This window comes from Rhipicephalus microplus, chromosome 5 (genome assembly GCF_043290135.1).
Source record: "Rhipicephalus microplus isolate Deutch F79 chromosome 5, USDA_Rmic, whole genome shotgun sequence".
NCBI lineage: Eukaryota > Metazoa > Arthropoda > Arachnida > Ixodida > Ixodidae > Rhipicephalus > Rhipicephalus microplus.
The window spans coordinates 195576199-195594643 of NC_134704.1; the positions used below are offsets into that span (position 1 = coordinate 195576199).

At 45.1% G+C, this 18445-nt stretch overlaps 1 protein-coding gene and 1 long non-coding RNA gene across 2 annotated transcripts in view; both read left to right on the forward strand.

Annotated features, from left to right (window-relative positions):
• Positions 1-3170, forward strand: part of LOC119173585 (decapping and exoribonuclease protein) — a 224770-nt gene extending 221600 nt beyond the window's left edge. The window contains exon 6 of the mRNA XM_037424391.2: positions 948-3170. Within this exon, the coding sequence (XP_037280288.1) occupies positions 948-1068 (121 nt within the window). The 3' untranslated portion in view covers positions 1069-3170. The remainder of the gene's footprint in view (positions 1-947) is intronic.
• Positions 3171-5189: 2019 nt separating this feature from the next.
• Positions 5190-17624, forward strand: LOC142818077 (uncharacterized). Its single transcript, XR_012895544.1, has 3 exons — positions 5190-10816; positions 11184-11267; positions 15654-17624. It is a non-coding gene; the product is annotated as an uncharacterized LOC142818077 (long non-coding RNA).
• Positions 17625-18445: the final 821 nt, after the last annotated feature.

An 18445-nucleotide genomic window follows, 5' to 3' on the forward strand; every position in this document is an offset into this window, starting at 1 on the left:
ATGTGCGCCATGGGAATACGCTTGATGGATATCTGCGTAGACTTGGTGCTGAGCACTTAGAAAATAGAATTGCATAAACATGATAGATATGTGCGCTGTAACGTATCAAAACCACCTTATGATTAAGAGAGACGCCACTGTGGAGGGCTCCAAAAATTTCGACCACATAGGGTTCTTTAAGGTGCACTCATATCTGAGCACACAGGCCTACAGCATTTCCGCCTCCATCGAAAATGCAGCCGCCGTAGCCGCCACAGTCGGGATTCGATTTCGCGACCGCAGCCGAGTCAGCAGCCGAGTACCTTAGCCACTGGACTACCGCAGCGGGACTTGTGTGAACAAGTAATTTGTCAAATTGTATTTTTTTCAAGGTGCTGAATATTTATATTTACACCTGCTATGTCTTGAAAACTGAGATGTCTTTGTAAACAAATAACATTAAGACATGCTGCTATTATAGTAATCGCTTTGCCTTTTTGGGGAACATTTTTCTTTCGAAATTCAAGGGACAAGTTTCTATGCACACCAATTCTCGAATATTAATCTTACCTTCCTCCCCCGCGCCGCGCCACTGCCGAAGGTGGAAACAATGATGCGCCGCCGCCGGAAATTTTGGTACTGGTGCACAGGTCTACCCTGAATCACTGATGCTTTCAAAAGGTCGAGCATTAAAACTCGACAAGAAATGCAACTGTGATATTGACGAGGCATCAGTCTGAGGTGGGTATAAAAGTAAGAGCACAAGAACACTGGAGTATAAGCGGCAAGGATGCAATGCCAGTAAACAGCCTTGTAAGAACAGCAACAACAATGCATGTGTGCCTATGCATGCACACATTGTAGTATGTGTATTTGTGCTTGCACGCATTGCAACCAAAAGCATGTGCAGTAAGATATTTGTGAGGTGCATGCGATTTCATTTTCTTTTTTTTTTTTTTTTTGTGCAGGGCGGTCTACCTATTCCAGTACCTGCCGTCAACACGTGAGATCGTTTGTACGCATCTCGCAGATGCTGGCGAGTTTGCTGTGCTTCCGGACTGGTACCTGCAGACATTTGATGACTCGTGATGTGCACTTTCCAAATGCTTGTTATGACTGACATGTTCTTTCGGTGTGCATTGTGCCCAGTGTTCTGTCTTATCGCTCTCTTCTATCGGTCTGTCGGTCCATGCAATGTTGAGAGCTTTTGTTCCAAGACAGACAGTGCAGCAGACGACAGACGCAAGAAGCAGAAGACGCTTGAATGTGCAGATGTTCAATACATACTGTACATACCGCCCACCACATAGATACGGTAGATCCTAAATATACAATTAGTCCGTCATGCTAAAATAACTTCAATATGTTCATCTTACTTGTTGACTCTTACATTGCAATAGAAACAAAGGAGTTTTTAGTTTACTGCTGTACATCAATCATATTCATGTTTGTTAATTGGAGTTCAACTGTAGGATATAGTGTGAAGCGCACACCAGAGGTGCAACAGCTGTGCCAATTTGATACACTTCCCAATTATTGCATCAAGCTGCACCAAAATGCCCAGCTTGCCTCAAAATTTTATCAGGTGTGCTAGTTTTGGCAAAAAATGCAGACCACGACGGCCACCTGCAGTTTGCGTCATCAGTCAAAGCGCACTGACCCTTGCTTTAATGCCTAGAATATACTTTAAATATTCTAGGTACCCACTTTACAGTCGCGAGACGTAATCAACCTCATAATGTAAAAACGCTGCATGCCCATCCGTTCGCTGACCACAGCGAATACCTATGGCAGGGACAATGGAACTTCAAAACAAAAATGCATTGCTGTAGCCACCAACGCTTTGTGGGAAATGTAAATTTTCTAGCCTGAAAACGCGACTATAGCATGTTAGAAACTAAAGCTGGAAGCAAGCGTATGCCGTGTTTTCCTGGCGCGAACAAGCTTAAAGTGCTGCGAACGCCGGAGTTGCCAGCGACCACGTTGATTGCTTTAGCTGAGACACATAAATCATTTTTTGTCTTGAAGTTGCATCATCTCAGCCACGGCCCTGGCAATAGATGTCCAATACCATCGCCGGCCAATGGGTGCATGCCGTTTTTACTTTACCCGGGCGAACGTGCCTTGCATTGGAGCCGAAGCGGCACCTAACGCCACGGTGAAAAAAAAAATATATGGCAAGTGTGTGTGTGTGTATGGACAAGGGGAGGTGTAGGGGTTAGAAAACTTATTGACTTGGGATTCCAAACCGTGCTCAGGATGCTGCTTAAACCACTTTCGCCGCTGTACACTGGTGCAGTGCGGAAAAGTGTATTGAGATTTGGAAGGGTCTGTTAGCACTTGTCACGGGACACTGCACATTTCGTTCAATTACTAATGTGTTTGTGCACCGCATAATTCAGAGTACCGGTATAATAAATGACGTCTAAATAAGCTACTGAAAAACATTTGGAGCAGTGTAAGGCATTTCTGCTTCCTTAAAAAAGAAACTAAATATTGTGCACCAGTTTCTTTTTTTCACCTCCCCTACTCCTTGGTTATACGAATCACAAATTTTAAGGTCACGAGCTTGGCAGATCCATATTTAAACTAAACGAGTCTGTAAAATGATTTGACAGGTGCAGCAAATACTAATATGGACTTTATTATTGTTTGCTCTGCACGATTAACGTAAGGTTGAATAGTTTATACATATTTTTTGTTCTAAATATAAGCCTTCTTCTTTCTACTGCTGCAAATTTGGTGTTTCATAATAAAAAAATGGATGTTTTTTCCCGCATCTTGCTCCAAATATAGATTTTAGTGCTCTAAAACTAACATTTAACTGCTTCAAAAATTGCTCCAAATTGTATTTTGGCTGTTGCACCCCTGGCACACATTATCAGCATTATTTCCGGCTTGATTTTATCTAAATTTTACACAAAAGTATAGTTCTACAGTGAATTCATACTAACAACACAACTGCATGCATTTCTTGCCTGTATTGTTTGCAATAAAGCAAAGTGTGCATTGTTTGGCATTAGAAAAAACTGTAGACGCTGCTGGAACAAAACGGTAGTGTCGTTAGACACCATTCGATTGAGTCTTGGCACTCCATGACCATAACTGGCGCACTGTTGGCACCAGTTTGGTGCTGCTCCATCAGTTTCACGACTAGCACATCATTCATGCACATTCCATTTGAAAAGATAGCCTTGACTTTCTTCCTTCACATTGTGTGTGCCTCTGCAGAGGTTTTAAATGCAAAAAAAAAAAAATCCTTAATTTGTACTTTACGCAACAGACAGTTTCTTTTTTGAATTTAGGTGTACTGTATTTACTCACATAGTAGGCACACTTTCTCTCCAGAAAATCCGGCTTCAAGTTTGAGATGCACCTATTTCGCTGGGTAAAATTTTCTAAAATTTAATTTCCAACTACAGCATCAGATAACGTATACATTGCTGAAGTCGTGAATATCAGCACTACGACCCAAAACAGTCTTCACAGGCTACACTAGCCCAAAACCTGGTGAGCATGCAGTATCGTGTGTCCTAAAATTAAGGCATTACATGTGGTGTGTATTCAAATTTCCAAAAAATTAGCATCCAAAGATCCGCGTAGCAACAAAAGGAACGTAAAAAAAGCTGTGCAACGAAAACGCCATTGCGGATACTCACCGATTACGTTTCAGGCCATCTAAACTATGCAAGTTATCGCGACCGAAGTTTTGTGCTCTGAACGGTATTGATCGTTAGGTTTCACAGGCTTGCACCTTAGATTCAAGACATTGCAGTCAAATCGCGAACCACCATTAAAGTGTTACAAGTGCCACCCAAGCCCCCTTTTCTTCCACTGAAGCTACCGAAAAGAGTTACATTGATTCCGTACAAAAACTGCAACTTTAAACACCCGCTACCAAAAAGCAACCAACGCTGATTAGGGCTAGCGTGTGGCTGAGTACATTGTCGCGGCCAGTTTGTACAAGACACCATGAAGACTTGGGGTCGAAAAAATTGCACTCAAGCACTGATCCAAGAGCAGCAAGTGTGATACAATATCTAGGTTCGTGGCCAGGAAATCCACAGTGAGAAAAATCTATTGAGCTTGTGCAAGTCCGCATAGTGGCAGCAAAGGCAAAAGCTCACCTCAGAAAGCGGAAAAGTTTAAATTTGCAGACTGTCGTGGTTAGGTTCTTCACAAAGCAAGGCGTGTGACGCGAGGAAGATAGAGACAGTGAGGAAAACAAAAGGGAGTTATATTGGACGAACAAAAAAACTATTGCACATACAGTACTATAAGTCGTACACGCATGCAGTTCACACACTAAAGAAAAGAGTAAACAGTCTCACAGTCTGTGCAGTAGCCCGGTGCCTTGAAGTGGGACCCGTTGCGTGCTCGGATGCTATCGTCGCTTGGGTGCCAGGTCAGCATATCATTGTAGAGGGCATCACCAGGTCTAGGCGTAGCCGCACACTGTCAGCGACGTCGGCTCAGTGGACGTGGTCAGCAGCTCTGGTCTTTCGAGGGCGCTCGCCGTACCGGAGATGTCCGCAGGACCACTGACCCAGAACTCGAGCCTGGCCACGCCGACACGCCGTGCCCCGAGGACGTCAATGGCTCGAGGACTGGAACTTGGCCTTTCGAACCTCGCGCGTAGTTGCGAGTTCGCCCTAGGTCAACTTGCGTCAACCCTTGCGTCAACTTGCCGGCGTCCGAACAGCTTCGTTCTCCGCGAGCGTCTCCTTTTCTTTTTTCAGTGGGCGCGCTGCAATGCCCCTTCATTCTTCTCATCTTCCAGGTGATGTGGCGCTGTCGTCTGCTATGCTCGGATTTTTTTAAGCTACTACATCACACAGACGAAATGGGGAACCTGATAATGACACTCACCTCGACAGAATGCGCACTGTAGGAGGATGTGACCGTGCGTTCCATGCGAAGCGTGTGTGGCCGGAGCCACGCCGGTGCAAAGGTTACTCGACACTCGGGCAACTACCCTACTTCTGCACTTGGCGAGCCCGCGGAGCTGTCACAGACATTTATTGTAATAACAATTTTATGACCTCTCTCGGCTGGATTTCGTCACCGTCCTCTGTGTTGACATTGGTGACCGCCGTCATTCACCATATATGTATATATATTTATGTATATATATATATATATATATATATATATATATATATATATATATATATATATATATATATATATATATATATATATATATATATATATATATATTTATATAATAAAAGTAACTCAAAGAAAGACCTTGGCGCACGGAATAGATCGTCCGACCTCTTGGTTGTGAGTAGCCACTGAGCCACGAAAGAGCACCTGCTTCAACTGCGTCCCTTCATCTGTTCATTTGTATGCCAACGACAGTGTGCTTTACAGGGAAATGCGTACCGGTGATGATAAGAACGTCCTGCAGACAGACTTGAACAACATTGGGAATTGGTGTGCTAAATGGCTAATAAAATTAAATCCCAACAAATTCAAACTAATGACATTCTCCTGCCGGCTCAATAGCTCCTCAACATACAAACTGGGTGATGTTTCTCGTGACCAAGTGTCGTCATATCGGTACTTAGGCGGCACCATTTCTTTCAATCTATCATGGAATGCTCATATTAACGTCATCACGAACAATGCTATCCGTACATTTGGATACATACTTCGTAATTTTAGCAAAGCCCCACTTTCCCTCAAGATGCTCTTTTATAAAACCCTTGTGCGCAAAAAGTTGGAGTACGCTGCTACAATATGGAACCCTCACCACAAAAATTTGAGCAAGTAACTTGAGCTCACTCAAAATAACCCTGCACGTCTTTTTCTATCAGATTATCACCGTAAATCAAGCGTAACAGCAATGAAACACCATTTGTCACTGAAACCTTTATCACTACGTCATAAGTATTTCCGCCTTTGCCTTTTCAATAAGACCTACCATCATTCATTACTGCATAGAGAGCTGATTATACCTCCCACATAGCATTCCTCTCGCTTTGACCACAAACACAAGGTTAAAGATACTTTTTGCTACACAAACACATTTTCTTGCTCCTTCATACCGGTCACATCAAACAATTGGAATCATCTACCAGGTGACATCATTTCTCTTTCTCATCATTCCCTCTTTCGTCATCCTTTATCAGCTCACCTACTTCCCGATATCTCCTAGTCATCCTGTGTTTTTCCCCTTCACATGACTTTCTGCTTACACGTGTCAAGATGCTGGCATTTTCCAGCAGGTTCTTGATTTTTTTCTTTTTCATTTTACATTTGTTGCTTGTATTGTATAACTTTACCACATTCACTATTTTCTATTTGTGATTCCCTTAAATTTTTTTTCCGTTTTACTGAATAGAGATGTTATTTTGCTTTAGTTTTATTCATGTACAAAATATAGCACATTTCATTATGCTGTTTTGTATTTTTTGTGTTGTAACTTGCTCTCCTCTTTAATTCTTCGGTGATTGAGGGTAACAAAAATAAATAAACATTGAAACGGCAAGCTACAGTAAAACCTTGTTAATTGGAAGTCACTGGGACTGTGACAAATCTTCAAATTAAGCGGGTTTTCAAATTAACAGAACATACACAAAGTGGAATGCAAGAAACTTGAAATTATTTAAATTAATAATGGCTGGTCGTCTGCTATGCAGACTAGTTTGTGGCTCCAAGGGTCATGTTTTCCAGCAATACGTGATCACATTTTTGCCACAAACAAGGGGGGATTCTTGGCCTAACCGCTTTCACTGGGGAAAAAAAAAAGACTTGATCAACTAAAACGCGCACCTGCAAAAAACAAGACATTTCATTGCAACACAGTAGTGACACGCGGGAAGCATGTTGCTTGCTCCTTGCTGCGTCAACACGTCATATGCGACCATTTGTCCTTTTTTTTTGGTAAAATAAAGAAATAATTAACGAACAGTGTGATGAAATTTGTGATGTGTTTTGGCTGGAAAACATCATTATTGAAGCTTTCGGCCCGGGTTTTCGAAGTAGGCTTTGCAAGCAAAAACTTCGTCAGCAGTGCAGGTGCGCGAATCGCTGGAGCACCTGGCACTCGGAGGTTGTATCCATCGCGAATTTCTCCAGGCGGTCTTCTATTACTTTCTTTCAATTCCTGGAGAGAATGAATAAATAGTGACGGGCTGACGTTGCGAGAAGCATGCGACATGCTGCCCACATGTATAGCAGTGAAGCACATTTTGTTTTCCGCAGGCGCACATTTTAGCTGATCACGAGGCCTTTTTTTTTTAGAATTTTATTTTTCCTGCTGGAAGTAGCAAGGCAGGAGTGCTTCATAATGCTTAGCTACTACTCATTAGTATCGCTAGAGCACATTGCCTAGTGGCTCTTAAGCACCGTCGCTTCAGTGAATTCGCGGTGAAATCGGAATCAAGAATTCGCGCACTGCGCCCAAAGTTTCTGAATTAACCGGACTTGTGCTAAAATTAACCGCTCAAACTTGCATTTCAACATATGAGACCGCAGAAGTACTTCGAATCAAGCAGGATTTCTAAATAACCGAGTTCAAATTAACGAGGTTTTACTGTATTTATATCTACCACTTACCGCTGTCAATGGCGATCTCAGGGGAACTGTCGTGTTTTCAGCATTAGCAGACAGATGGTGAAATGAGCACCCGTCGCCAAATCGTCACGACGCGGCAACGCGCACTGATGCGTGCAACTCCCACGCATACTGTGCCCCACGGAGGAGAGGGGGTAGACGTTTGCACGCGCTAATCTTACGGTGGGGAGAGTTGTACACTTTGGGTTTTCACCAGAACGGTTCTGTTGTAGCTAACGGGTGCACGAAGATCACTGCACTCGTTACATAGTCACCATTTGTGAAAAGGGTGCACTTTTCAGACACAGCAAAGTAACCACTGAGACACTTATTCGCATTCATCTGTCTGTACCTGCGAGTATGTTTTGTGCGTCATTTGTGCGGGAACAGGGTGTTTACCAACCTGCAAAAGTCAGGGAATTTGTACTCTTCTGGAAAAGTAGGGGATTTCTTGGAAAATCTAGCCTGAGCATAGAAACTTGCAGCAGTCTGTGCGATCATCCCAAAAATGGGCATTACCATTCATCTAAGCTTAAAAAGCCACTGCTTCGACCACAACTACAGTGAGCAGCAAGAAGATGCATGGAAAAATAAAAAGCTGCGCGTAGCTGTTGCTTCTTAGTATACACACGAAAGGATACACATACCAAAGGAATATAAAGTCTACTGATGTTTTGGTACCCGCTACGGGAGCCTTGTTCACAATAATAGCCCTGGGAAAGGCGCATGGTAATTAAGTATGCCTAAGTATGTGACAATAAGCACCCGGACTACATTGTTGAAAGTGTCCCATCACTCCTGCATAGCCTAACGGCAGTTGTCTATGTGCTGGTATTCCAGGCGCAGGCAGATGCAAGCTTTTCTTCGGCCAGAACGCACGCACTTGACCAGTCAGTTTGGTGGCCTGTAGATCCCATGTGTTTAGCCAGGGCATATGAGGTCACACATTGTTTTCTGGCATCATATATTTGTGTTGTTCAACTTTTTTCTTGGAATGAGTAATCTCACTGATGTACTAGTTGTTACAACTGTGGAAGCCTAAAAGCGTTAAACAAGACTGTGGAAATTTTTGCTCGGCAGCTTGTCCTTCAGGTTGTTTAAAGCGTTTCTTAGTTTCTATGTTAGTACATTTACTATTTTGATGTCTGTTGGTTCTGCATATCGCACAGCATATCTGACTTTCCAACCATAACATTACACACGTCGGTAAACTTGTGCATGTTTGCTTTGACCATGATTTCGGCTCGATTTGAAGGCCTTCTGGTTCGGATAGAACTGCCATTAGCAGAGGCTTGCTGGGCTACGTGATGCCTTTTATTATTATTATTAGTATCTTTATATTATTATTGGTGAAGCAGCAGCAAACGTCCTCAGCTACGCACTTATTACTGGTAGCGTGCTTTTCAATGGAAGAGTTAAGTATATTTATCTAAATTTCTCGTTTCAGTTTCTTGGGATGGTATTATTAAATCTGTGATTAGTTTTTACTGTCATAGAAGAGTAGGCAAACAAAGGTAAGCCACTTGCATCTGTCATGAATCTGTGAAATTGAGGGAGCTGTTGCGACCAGATAGATTCCTTCTTGTCAGCACATATTTGAACGCCATTGCTTTAAATGCTACTCCTAGCTTTTATTTCAAACATCTGAGGACATTGTCGAACTCCAAGTGGCAGAGCCCAGAGAATTAAAACATCAACATGAATGTGCTCATCATAGAAAAAGTAAAAAAAGAAAAGAAGGAAAGAAAAATATGTGATGCGGCTTTGTTGTTGTAAATTTAGCAGTCATTATTCACACATGGTGCACAGAATACACGAGTAGTATATAGTTGTTATTATTTTTTGCTAAAAAGTATATATTAGAGGTGTACAATTTCAATGGGAGTGCAACTCAATACTAAATAGAGCAATCCACATCGCATCGTATTCAGTCCAGTCAACATCATAAATACGGTAGTTAAGTCCATGAATACAAGTCGATCTAATCCAATCCAAATCCTAAGTGGCCTGTGCTATAACCATTATAGTGAACTAGAATATACCCCAGTGGCGAAACCGGCCAGGCTCGGGCATCCTGCTTTTACACAGATTTCACGAGATGGCGCCACTTTTACATTTCTTAGCAGCTTTGGCTGCGTTGTTGGACTATCGTGGGCTCCTTCAAACTTTCAGCTGCAGTTAATTCTAACTCGTGTGTTTGCATTCTGCCCAGAAGACAACTTGCCGGCTCTGGCTCAGAGGTACCATTTTGGCCAGATATACATATTTTTTCATATTTACTGCACGTGCTCAGAACATTCTGGATATGTGCGGTACATTTCTTTACTTATTTTGTAGGGTTGCTTAATTTTTTATTACCACTCGTGGCTCTGTTTCCAATGCACAGGGTTTTCCAAGCAGGCGTAACGGTCATGGAATTTGCTTTAAATCATCATGGAAAACCGGGAAAAGTCAGGGAATTTAAAAAAATCAAATTGGTAGACACCGTGGGCAAAAACGCGGGGCACGTTTGGATCTGCTTGCCATTCTTCGCGTACCCTTCCAATTTGTTGCTATCGCATTCATTGTTTTGCCTTTGCAGAAGAGCTGTGACTTTTTTACTTTTCTTTTTTCTTGCTTCAGTTAACGTGAGAGAGCATCGAATTGTAACTGTGCAAATACAACCAAGTTTGGGGTGTGCCTAATATGCAAGAAAAAAAAATTTTACTTTTTATGACTTAATTGGAGGTTCGCCTATTATGCAAGTGCGCCTTTAATGTGAGTAAGTACTGTATACACTCCACACAGTCAAAATGATGCGCAAGTACGATGAGGAAATGTCTATGCTGATATTTTTTTCCTTCTGTATCTTTCGTTGGCAGCATTACAAACTTGGTTATGTGTGTCCAATATATTGAGAAAAAGGGCATTGCAATAAGTAAGTAATATTTCCTTAATATCCTTGCTACTGTTGTGTGAAATGAAGTGGTAGTGCATTTCCGTGTTGTTGCGCCTGCCTATGCATGATGAGATACAAAAAAAAATTGATTTCTTATTGTTGTTGTTTTCTACATGGTATTGTGTTAAACTATAAGCCAGTTTCGAACAGTGCACCTTCTGCTGCTTTGCATGAGTTCTCTCAAACTGCAGTCTGCAACACACAGTCTTCGTGAACGTGGCCTCCAGGACTGGGAAGTTGACAAGTCATCAATTTCTTTCTTCACGAGCGAGGGGGAGATCCCATATGTATTCACCAGCAACTTCCAGTACCTCATTTCATAGCCACAAAAATTAGGTATTTTGGTTTTGCAAATTGCTCAAACTCTATGTAGTATGCATAGTAAGCAAATGCCATGAAAACACATGTATTTATAAGGTATATATCTGCTCGCTTGGATATGATATCAAGGGACAGTTAAACAAAAATCCAAAAATGATGCAAATATCAAAATTCTACCTGAAAGACGTGACTGTTCCTCTAAAGAAAGCTTATTTTATGAGAGTTAGGCTAATTGGTGCGTAGACATATTTGCAAGTTTTTTTCAGCGGGCGAAGAGGACGCCAACGTTCTGGTGGTTTTTTCTGCACTGGGAAACTAGCAGACTTTGCAAGCGGGTTAGTACACCTCTCATAAACTCTGCCCTTTGCTCTGTTGTGCACAGGTCATGCTACTTCACTTGCGCAGTGAGAGTCCTCTACTTGATTCCACTGACATGTGGGAACGCCTAGTTCGGCCAAACCAGCAGGTGCGTAAATGATCGCCTTTGAGAGCATTGAAATAACGTGCACTATGTTCTCAAGGGCACCTTGGCATCCATTGCTGGGATTGCAGTGGCACCCCTCTGTGCGACCGGGCCTCTATATTGGCAAAGCATAGGAATAAGCTTACGCTCAAAATTATTGAAGTGGGAAAAATATCCTTGTTAGGTGATAGATGCGTAAGCTCCCCATCTGTTTCTTTATAACAGTTAAAACGTGATTACCTGGCTGGGTTTTAAGGCAATTGAGGACCCGTCACACTTTTGGTACTGACGTATTGATTAGGCTCATCTTTTATCTTCCTGTTTTGTATCGTCCTTATAGAAGCATATATTCTGCTGTTACGTCGCGAGTGAACGGCTCAATAACCAAGCAAGAAGAACCAACGTTTATTTTGCGTGTCTCGCTTTTATGTGCTCGGCGATGGCGATGACGTCATGACATGATTGGTGACACGCTTGCATGACGTAGCACATCTCCCCCTTTTACCAGTTGAACCTTTGAGGTGGTCGCCGTAGCCTGTTGGACCGGCGAAGCGGCGGCGGTGCCTCAGGTGGGCTAGAGGGCGGCGACCCCGCCGGCGTGGGGTCAGCCATGCCGGCTGGCATCGGCGAAGTTTCGTTAGCGGTGGTGGTGGATGTTGTAGCGCCCCCTGGCTGCGTCGTGTTCGAGTCCTTCGGAGTGCGCAGCCGCAGTTGGTCCGCATGACGACGTTGCTCGCCGTCCGGCGCAGACACAGTCGCCATCCGAGCCCCTTGGGTACTGGTGACCACTCCCGGCAACCATTTTGGCCGGCTGTGGAAACTTCTCAGCCACACCGGCTGTCCTGCACAGAACGGCGTGGTAGAGGAGCGCTCTTCAAGACGCGGTTCCCCGCCTGCACTCGGGAGGCAACAGTCTAGCCTGGTCCGTAGCTGATAACCCAGCAGTGGTTCGGACGGAGACTTCCCAGCCTTTACCGGTGTCCGTCGGTATCGGCATAAAAACTGACTGAGACGTTTAATGAATGTGCCACCCCCTTGGCTTTTTCGAAGGCCTTCTTTGATCGTGCGAACCGCGCGTTCCACCAGGCCATTTGACTGCGGGTGGTAAGGCGCTGTCGTCACGTGGTTGATCTCATTCATTTTTACGAACTTCTGAAACTCGGCTGAGACGAACTGTGGCCCATTATCTGAAACAAGTGTCTGTGGCAGTCCGAACCTGGCAAATATGGGCCTCAATGCTTCTACGGTGGCTTCGGATGTCGTACTCCGCCTCGATATGGCCTCCAGCCACTTTGTTTCAGCATCTACCAGTAGCATGTGTCCTTCGACGGGGCCTGCGTAGTCGATGTGCACTCGAGACCATTTCCGGCCCGTTTCTGACCATGGCGCCGGAACCTGCGAAGGAGGCATTGCACTGGTTTGAGCACACCTCTCACATTCACGTACCATTCTTTCGATGCCGGCATCCAGCCCTGGATACCAAAAAATGCTTCGAGCAAGGTTTTTCATTGCCACCATCCCTGGATGTGTTTCATGTAGGAGCCTCAAAAGACTCCCAGCAGCCGCTGATGGCACTACTATTCTATGTCCCCAATAAATGAGGTCCTGATTCACCGTCAGCTCATCCTTTTTCTGGAACAACGGCCAGAATCGCTCCTCGGACTCTGTCAGGTACTGCGGCCAGCCCTGCAGGATCCACTTTCGCACCTGCTGTAACATAGCATCACGGATGGTTAGAACCGCCAACTATTTGGCACTGATGGGTTCCGCGTTCACAGCTTCAGCGTATAATACATACTCGGGAGCGTCGTCTTTTACGTTATCGGGCTGCCCCCGAGGAATAGGGAGTCGACTGAAGGCATCTGCGTTTATGTTTTCAGATCCTTTACGGTAGGTTAGGCTGTATCGATATCCACCCAGCAGCAGGGCCCAACGCTGAATGCGGGCAGCGGCCATCGGCAGAATTCCCTTGTCTGGACTGAACAGTCCGGTTAACGGTTTTTGGTCGGTTACTAGTTGAAGTGGGTCCCATACAGATAGTCTCTGAACCTGGTCACGCCAAATACGAGGGCGAGGGCCTCCTTTTTTAACTGCGAATAATTTTTCTCGGCTTTTGTTAATGTTCGTGACCTGAATCCGATAGGGTAGTCAATTCCTCCGACTCGATGCGACAAGACTGCTCCCAGGCCTACTGCTGACGTATCGCACTCTAGGCGAATGGGCTTGCTTGGGTCAAAATGCACCAAAAGTTTTGCATTCTTCACTGCTTGTTTCGCTGCCTCGAAAGCATTCTGCTGTTGTCTGCCCCAGACCCATTTTACGCCCTTTGCCAACAATGCGTATAAGGGCGCCAGTAAGGTCGACACATTGGACAAAAACTTGCCGTAGTAATTTAACAGACCTAAAAAAGCTTTCAGTTCTCTTACCGAAGTGGGCTGGGGGGCGTCGAGCAGTGCCGTGATGTTGTCGCTTTTGGGGCGTAGGCCGTGTCTGTTGATGCAGTGTCCGAGAAAGGTGACTTGCTCTTGCCTGAACTTGCATTTCTCCCGTCGTAGGCGCAGGCCGTGTTCCCTCAGGCGCTGTAGCACTTGCTCCAGGATCCTGCAGTCGTTTGCCTTTTCCGATATAATTATGTCGCCCAGATATACCTGCACGCCGGGGATCCCGCTGAGCACGGCTTCCATGCGCCGCTGGAAGATTGCTGGCGCTGACGACACTCCGAACGGCAGCCTGTTGAAACAGTAGAGACCCTTGTGCGTGTTAAAAACGACTAGCCTCTTCGAGTCCTCGTCAAGGGGCAGCTGATTATAGGCGTTTCTCAAGTCCAATGTGCTGAAAGCTTCTCCGCCGTTGAGGTTCGCAAAGATATCGTCACACCGCGGCAGCGGATATTGCTCCATTATGGTAGCTGCGTTCACCGTAAGCCGGAAGTCGCCGCATAATCGCACCTGTCCATCCTTCTTGACTACGGGCACCACGGGTGTGTCCCACTCGGCCGATGTTACCGGTGATAACACCCTTTCATTTACCAGCCGATCTAACTCTGCTGATACCATTTGTTTGAGCGCATGCGGCACCGTCTGCGCCTTACAAAACCGGGGTCTTGCGCCTTCTTTGACGGTCAGGTGTACCGGTGGCCCTCGGAGCAAACCCAACCCCGGAGCAAAGACATCACTGTATTTTGATAGCATGGTTTCCACCATTCTGTCCGCATTTTCCGCCTGCACACACGCCACCTTGTTTCCAGTGAGTACCGGCACGCCTGCCGTATTGAAGCTGCGGATAGTGTCACGGCCGCAAAGCATCGGTCCCGGACAGTCGATGACGAAAAGCTCGGCCTGAATGGTCGCGCCACTCATGGTCGCATTGAGTTGCAATTTTCCGTTGATAGGAAGTGGTTCCTTGAAACACGACAGCTTCGTTGTTGTGGCTTGCAAACGTGGCCATTTGCCTCGGTGTCGCTCGAACACTGACCGCGGAATAACACTCACAGGTGAACCCGTGTCTACCAACATCGTGAGCGGCACTCTGTTCCAACTTATCTGGCGCAAAATAGGCTTTACGTGCGCGCTGTCCGTCACTTGATACGCAGTCAGCGTGTATAAAGCTTCGCAGTCCTCCGAACTCTCTTGTGGGTCTTGCGAAAGGGCGTTCGCTTGTTGCCTCCGATTAGTGTCTTCGCCCGACGCTCTACACACCCGTGCCAAGTGGCCGCGTTTCCGGCATCGATGGCACACTATACGGAGATGACGACAATCATCCGCTTGGCGCGAGGGTGCACCACAGCGGGTGCAAGGCCGATGCTCATCGCGAGATATCCCACTTGCTTTCTTCGACTTCGAACGTGAGAGGCCCGGCCGGACAAAATTCGTTGTGTCGGCTACCGGGTAGTTATGTGCTGCGCGTTTTCCGCGGCGGCCTCCGCAGCCATTACGAAGTCTTCTGCTTCCTTCAAAGTCAGGGAACCGCGGGTCAATAACAGACGTCTTACGTCGTCGTCTCGAACACCACATACAATGCGGTCCCGCAGCATGCGGTGCAACATGTCGCCGAAATTGCAGTCTTCGGCCATGCGGCGAAGGGCGGCTACAAAATCCCGCACTCGCTCACCTTCTGCCTGTGTGTGCGTGAAGAATCGGTAGCTGGCTGCTATTTCGTTGACCTGCGGCTCCTAGTGGCTCTGCAGATGCTTGACGACATCGCTGTAGGTGAGGTTGTTCACGCTTTTGGGGTGGCATCATCCCTGAAGTACTTTGACGGCGCCATTGGACAGAGCCGCCACCAGCAGGGCTAGTTGTTTTGCCTCGTCTGTGATTTACTGTGCTTGAAAGTATGCTTCCAAGCGTACCTTGTAGGCGGACCAGCCTCCTTCTTCTTCCGTGAATGCAGGCGCCTGTCCTGGTGCCATCGCCGCCTGTTTCAGCAGCCGTGCTTCAAAGCCTCCTCCCACCGCGTCGATTCGTGCCTCGTCGCCACTGTTACGTCGCGAGTGAACGGCTCAGTAACCAAGCAAGAACAACCAACGTTTATTTTGGGTGTCTCGCTTTTATGTGCTCGGCGATGGCGATGACGTCATGACATGATTGGTGACACGCTTGCATGACGTAGCACAAACAACCATTTCACTCTGTGAAATGAGGTTAGTTGGAAGTCAGTGCTCTTTCTGTCTACCCTGTCCCTTTTTTCTATATTTGCATGCTGAAAAAACTTGCAATTATTTCACAAATGTTTGAACAGCTGGCTCTATTTTTAAAGTATTGTCAGCGTGTGGCAGCCGTGACGTCATAGCATCGTGTTCCTGTACATCCCACTTTGCCCCTTTGACAAAGATGTCCTTCCCTCTTTAGGGGCCTTATCCCACCAGGGATCATCGCTCAGCGTCGTGGTTCTTGGAACCATAGTGGGGACTGGGCGGGACGCGGCTGGCATTGTTGGCATGTCCGTTTCAGCACATAAAACGTCACCTAGTGTCGCCAGACATGGTTGTTTGTGAAAAACCCATTAACTTTGTTATTTTTCGACTAGTGTCTGTGTGGAATGACGCTTCTGTCTACCGATTTGAGCACCCATTGTTTCAGTCAGACTGAAAATCTTGCAAAAGTTTGCTCACGATGCTGTCAAAGAGGATCAGCGTGAAAAGAAAAAAGAAAAGTCCATTATGGTAGGAAATGAGAAATGTGTAAAATGTAATGTTGTATCATATTTATGCCTTCGACCAAGACCAACCATAAAGCCACATTCATGTGATCCTCTTCCATTGCAACCTGTTTCCACACTCTAGGTTGTTTAGAGCCCAGAGATATACTGGCTGAGAATGAAAGCAACTTGCTTTCAGGTTGGCCACTGCTTGCAGCTAGCCTATGTTTGTAGCATTCAAGCGCATGGAAAAAGATCTGATGGGGCCCTTATGAAAAACATGCAATTAATGCAGGTACTGTGCCACTGGGTTTATATCAGCAAATTTTTACACTTGGCCATAAAAGCTTACGGTGTGAGTTTGCCCACAGAAATATACATTTGTGCTGTAACAAGGAAGTGCTTCTAATTTAATGTGTTCTAATTGAATCTTCATCCCAGCTATGCAGTGAAGTGAAAAGCTTTCATCCAGCTGTTATTTGTAAGCTCTTGTGTAATTTTTCTCAGTGTGTGTATTGGTGGATTTCTTGCAATGCACTAACTTACCCAAATACATTTCATTGAACCAGAGGCTCAGTGCACAAAACTTGGCTTTCTTGCAAATTTTTTGTATTATATAAACATTGATAGCCAAGATGAACATTGTGAGGTGTGGCATGCACTGCCAAACACATTAAAAACACCTAGCTTTGAAGATGCAGCGTGTAAACTTTCTGTGAATTTTACTGAAGACTGGTTGTCTGCAGTGGCACGTCTACAGTAGTTATTGCACTAAATTTATGGCACTCCAGCTAGCTAGTTTTAATCACTTCCATTACAACAGAAGTACATGTTTCCTGCTGATTTGCAGTAGCGCTACCAACTTAGTCAATGCAAAGTGGTTGCACACTGAGACTAGCACTATTAAGGGGAGATGCTACTCGAAAAACGATTTTCTTTAATAAGAGTGAATTTACCACAAATTGGCATGCTAATAGAGTTTTTTCACCTCTTTTCAAATATGTCATTTATTTTCATGTAGATTGCTTGGTTTTCTTTCTGCAGGTCAGGTACTGCAAAATTATGGCCATTGGTATGCAACAATTCTGACCTATAAAAATTTGAGATAAAGCATGCAGATATAGCTGACTATGATCCTTTGGAACTGTAGAGTGCAAAAAACTATATAAATTTTGTGTGTAAAAAGGTGAAATACAATAATAAAATAGAAAAATTTACTATGGCTCTAGTTGCCAAGGGCTTTCAATGTTATGTAATTTTTGAAAAACATAATCAAGCAGCACTGACAATCTGAATAGATACTTGCACTCTATGGGCCTTCATCATGCTATGTGCAAAATTTCATAGAGGCATGACAATTCTAAGTATACGAACTAGCGTGTATAAGAAGCACAGATCACACAAAACTGTAAAAGGAGAAAAACGCATTTGAAAGTTTGAAACCTTCTTTTTTTTTATCACAGAATTAATAGAAATACATAATCTTTGGCCATAATGTTGAACAGAACTTTGAAAAGCACTGCAAGTTACTAGAACTGTCCTGCAGCATAGGTTGTGCCCTCACGGTCCTTGCGAGCACTCTCTTCTAGCCGTGCCCTTTTCACTCCACGACGACGGTGGGCCCTTGCTTCTGCTGTCAGATGCTCGGACATTCTCTTGATGCGCCTCGCATCGCGGGAATCACTGAAAGTAACTAGATCTCTAGAAGGCAGTATGTTGAGCTCTTCCAGGTGGTGCTCGAAAGTAGCATGACCCTTGTTGAATCACAGGATTGCCATAGCTGCGGCAGTCTCGACAACCGTTCGGCAGACAAACTTAGTCTTGGGGCAAAGTGGCCAAATTTTGCTGTTCAGGGATTCCGATGCGTTCTGGGTTTTCCCTTTGATGCATCGAGCATGGAGCTTCTCATCCGTTAGCCGCTTATAAATGGGCAAAACAGCCAATCCCTGTGCTTTTGTCAGGAGAGGTGTGTGGCGTGGTGCAGGTTCACCAAGTGCTTCAGCGCGTTGATGTTTGCACCACGACTCTGTTCCTGCAGGGCAAAA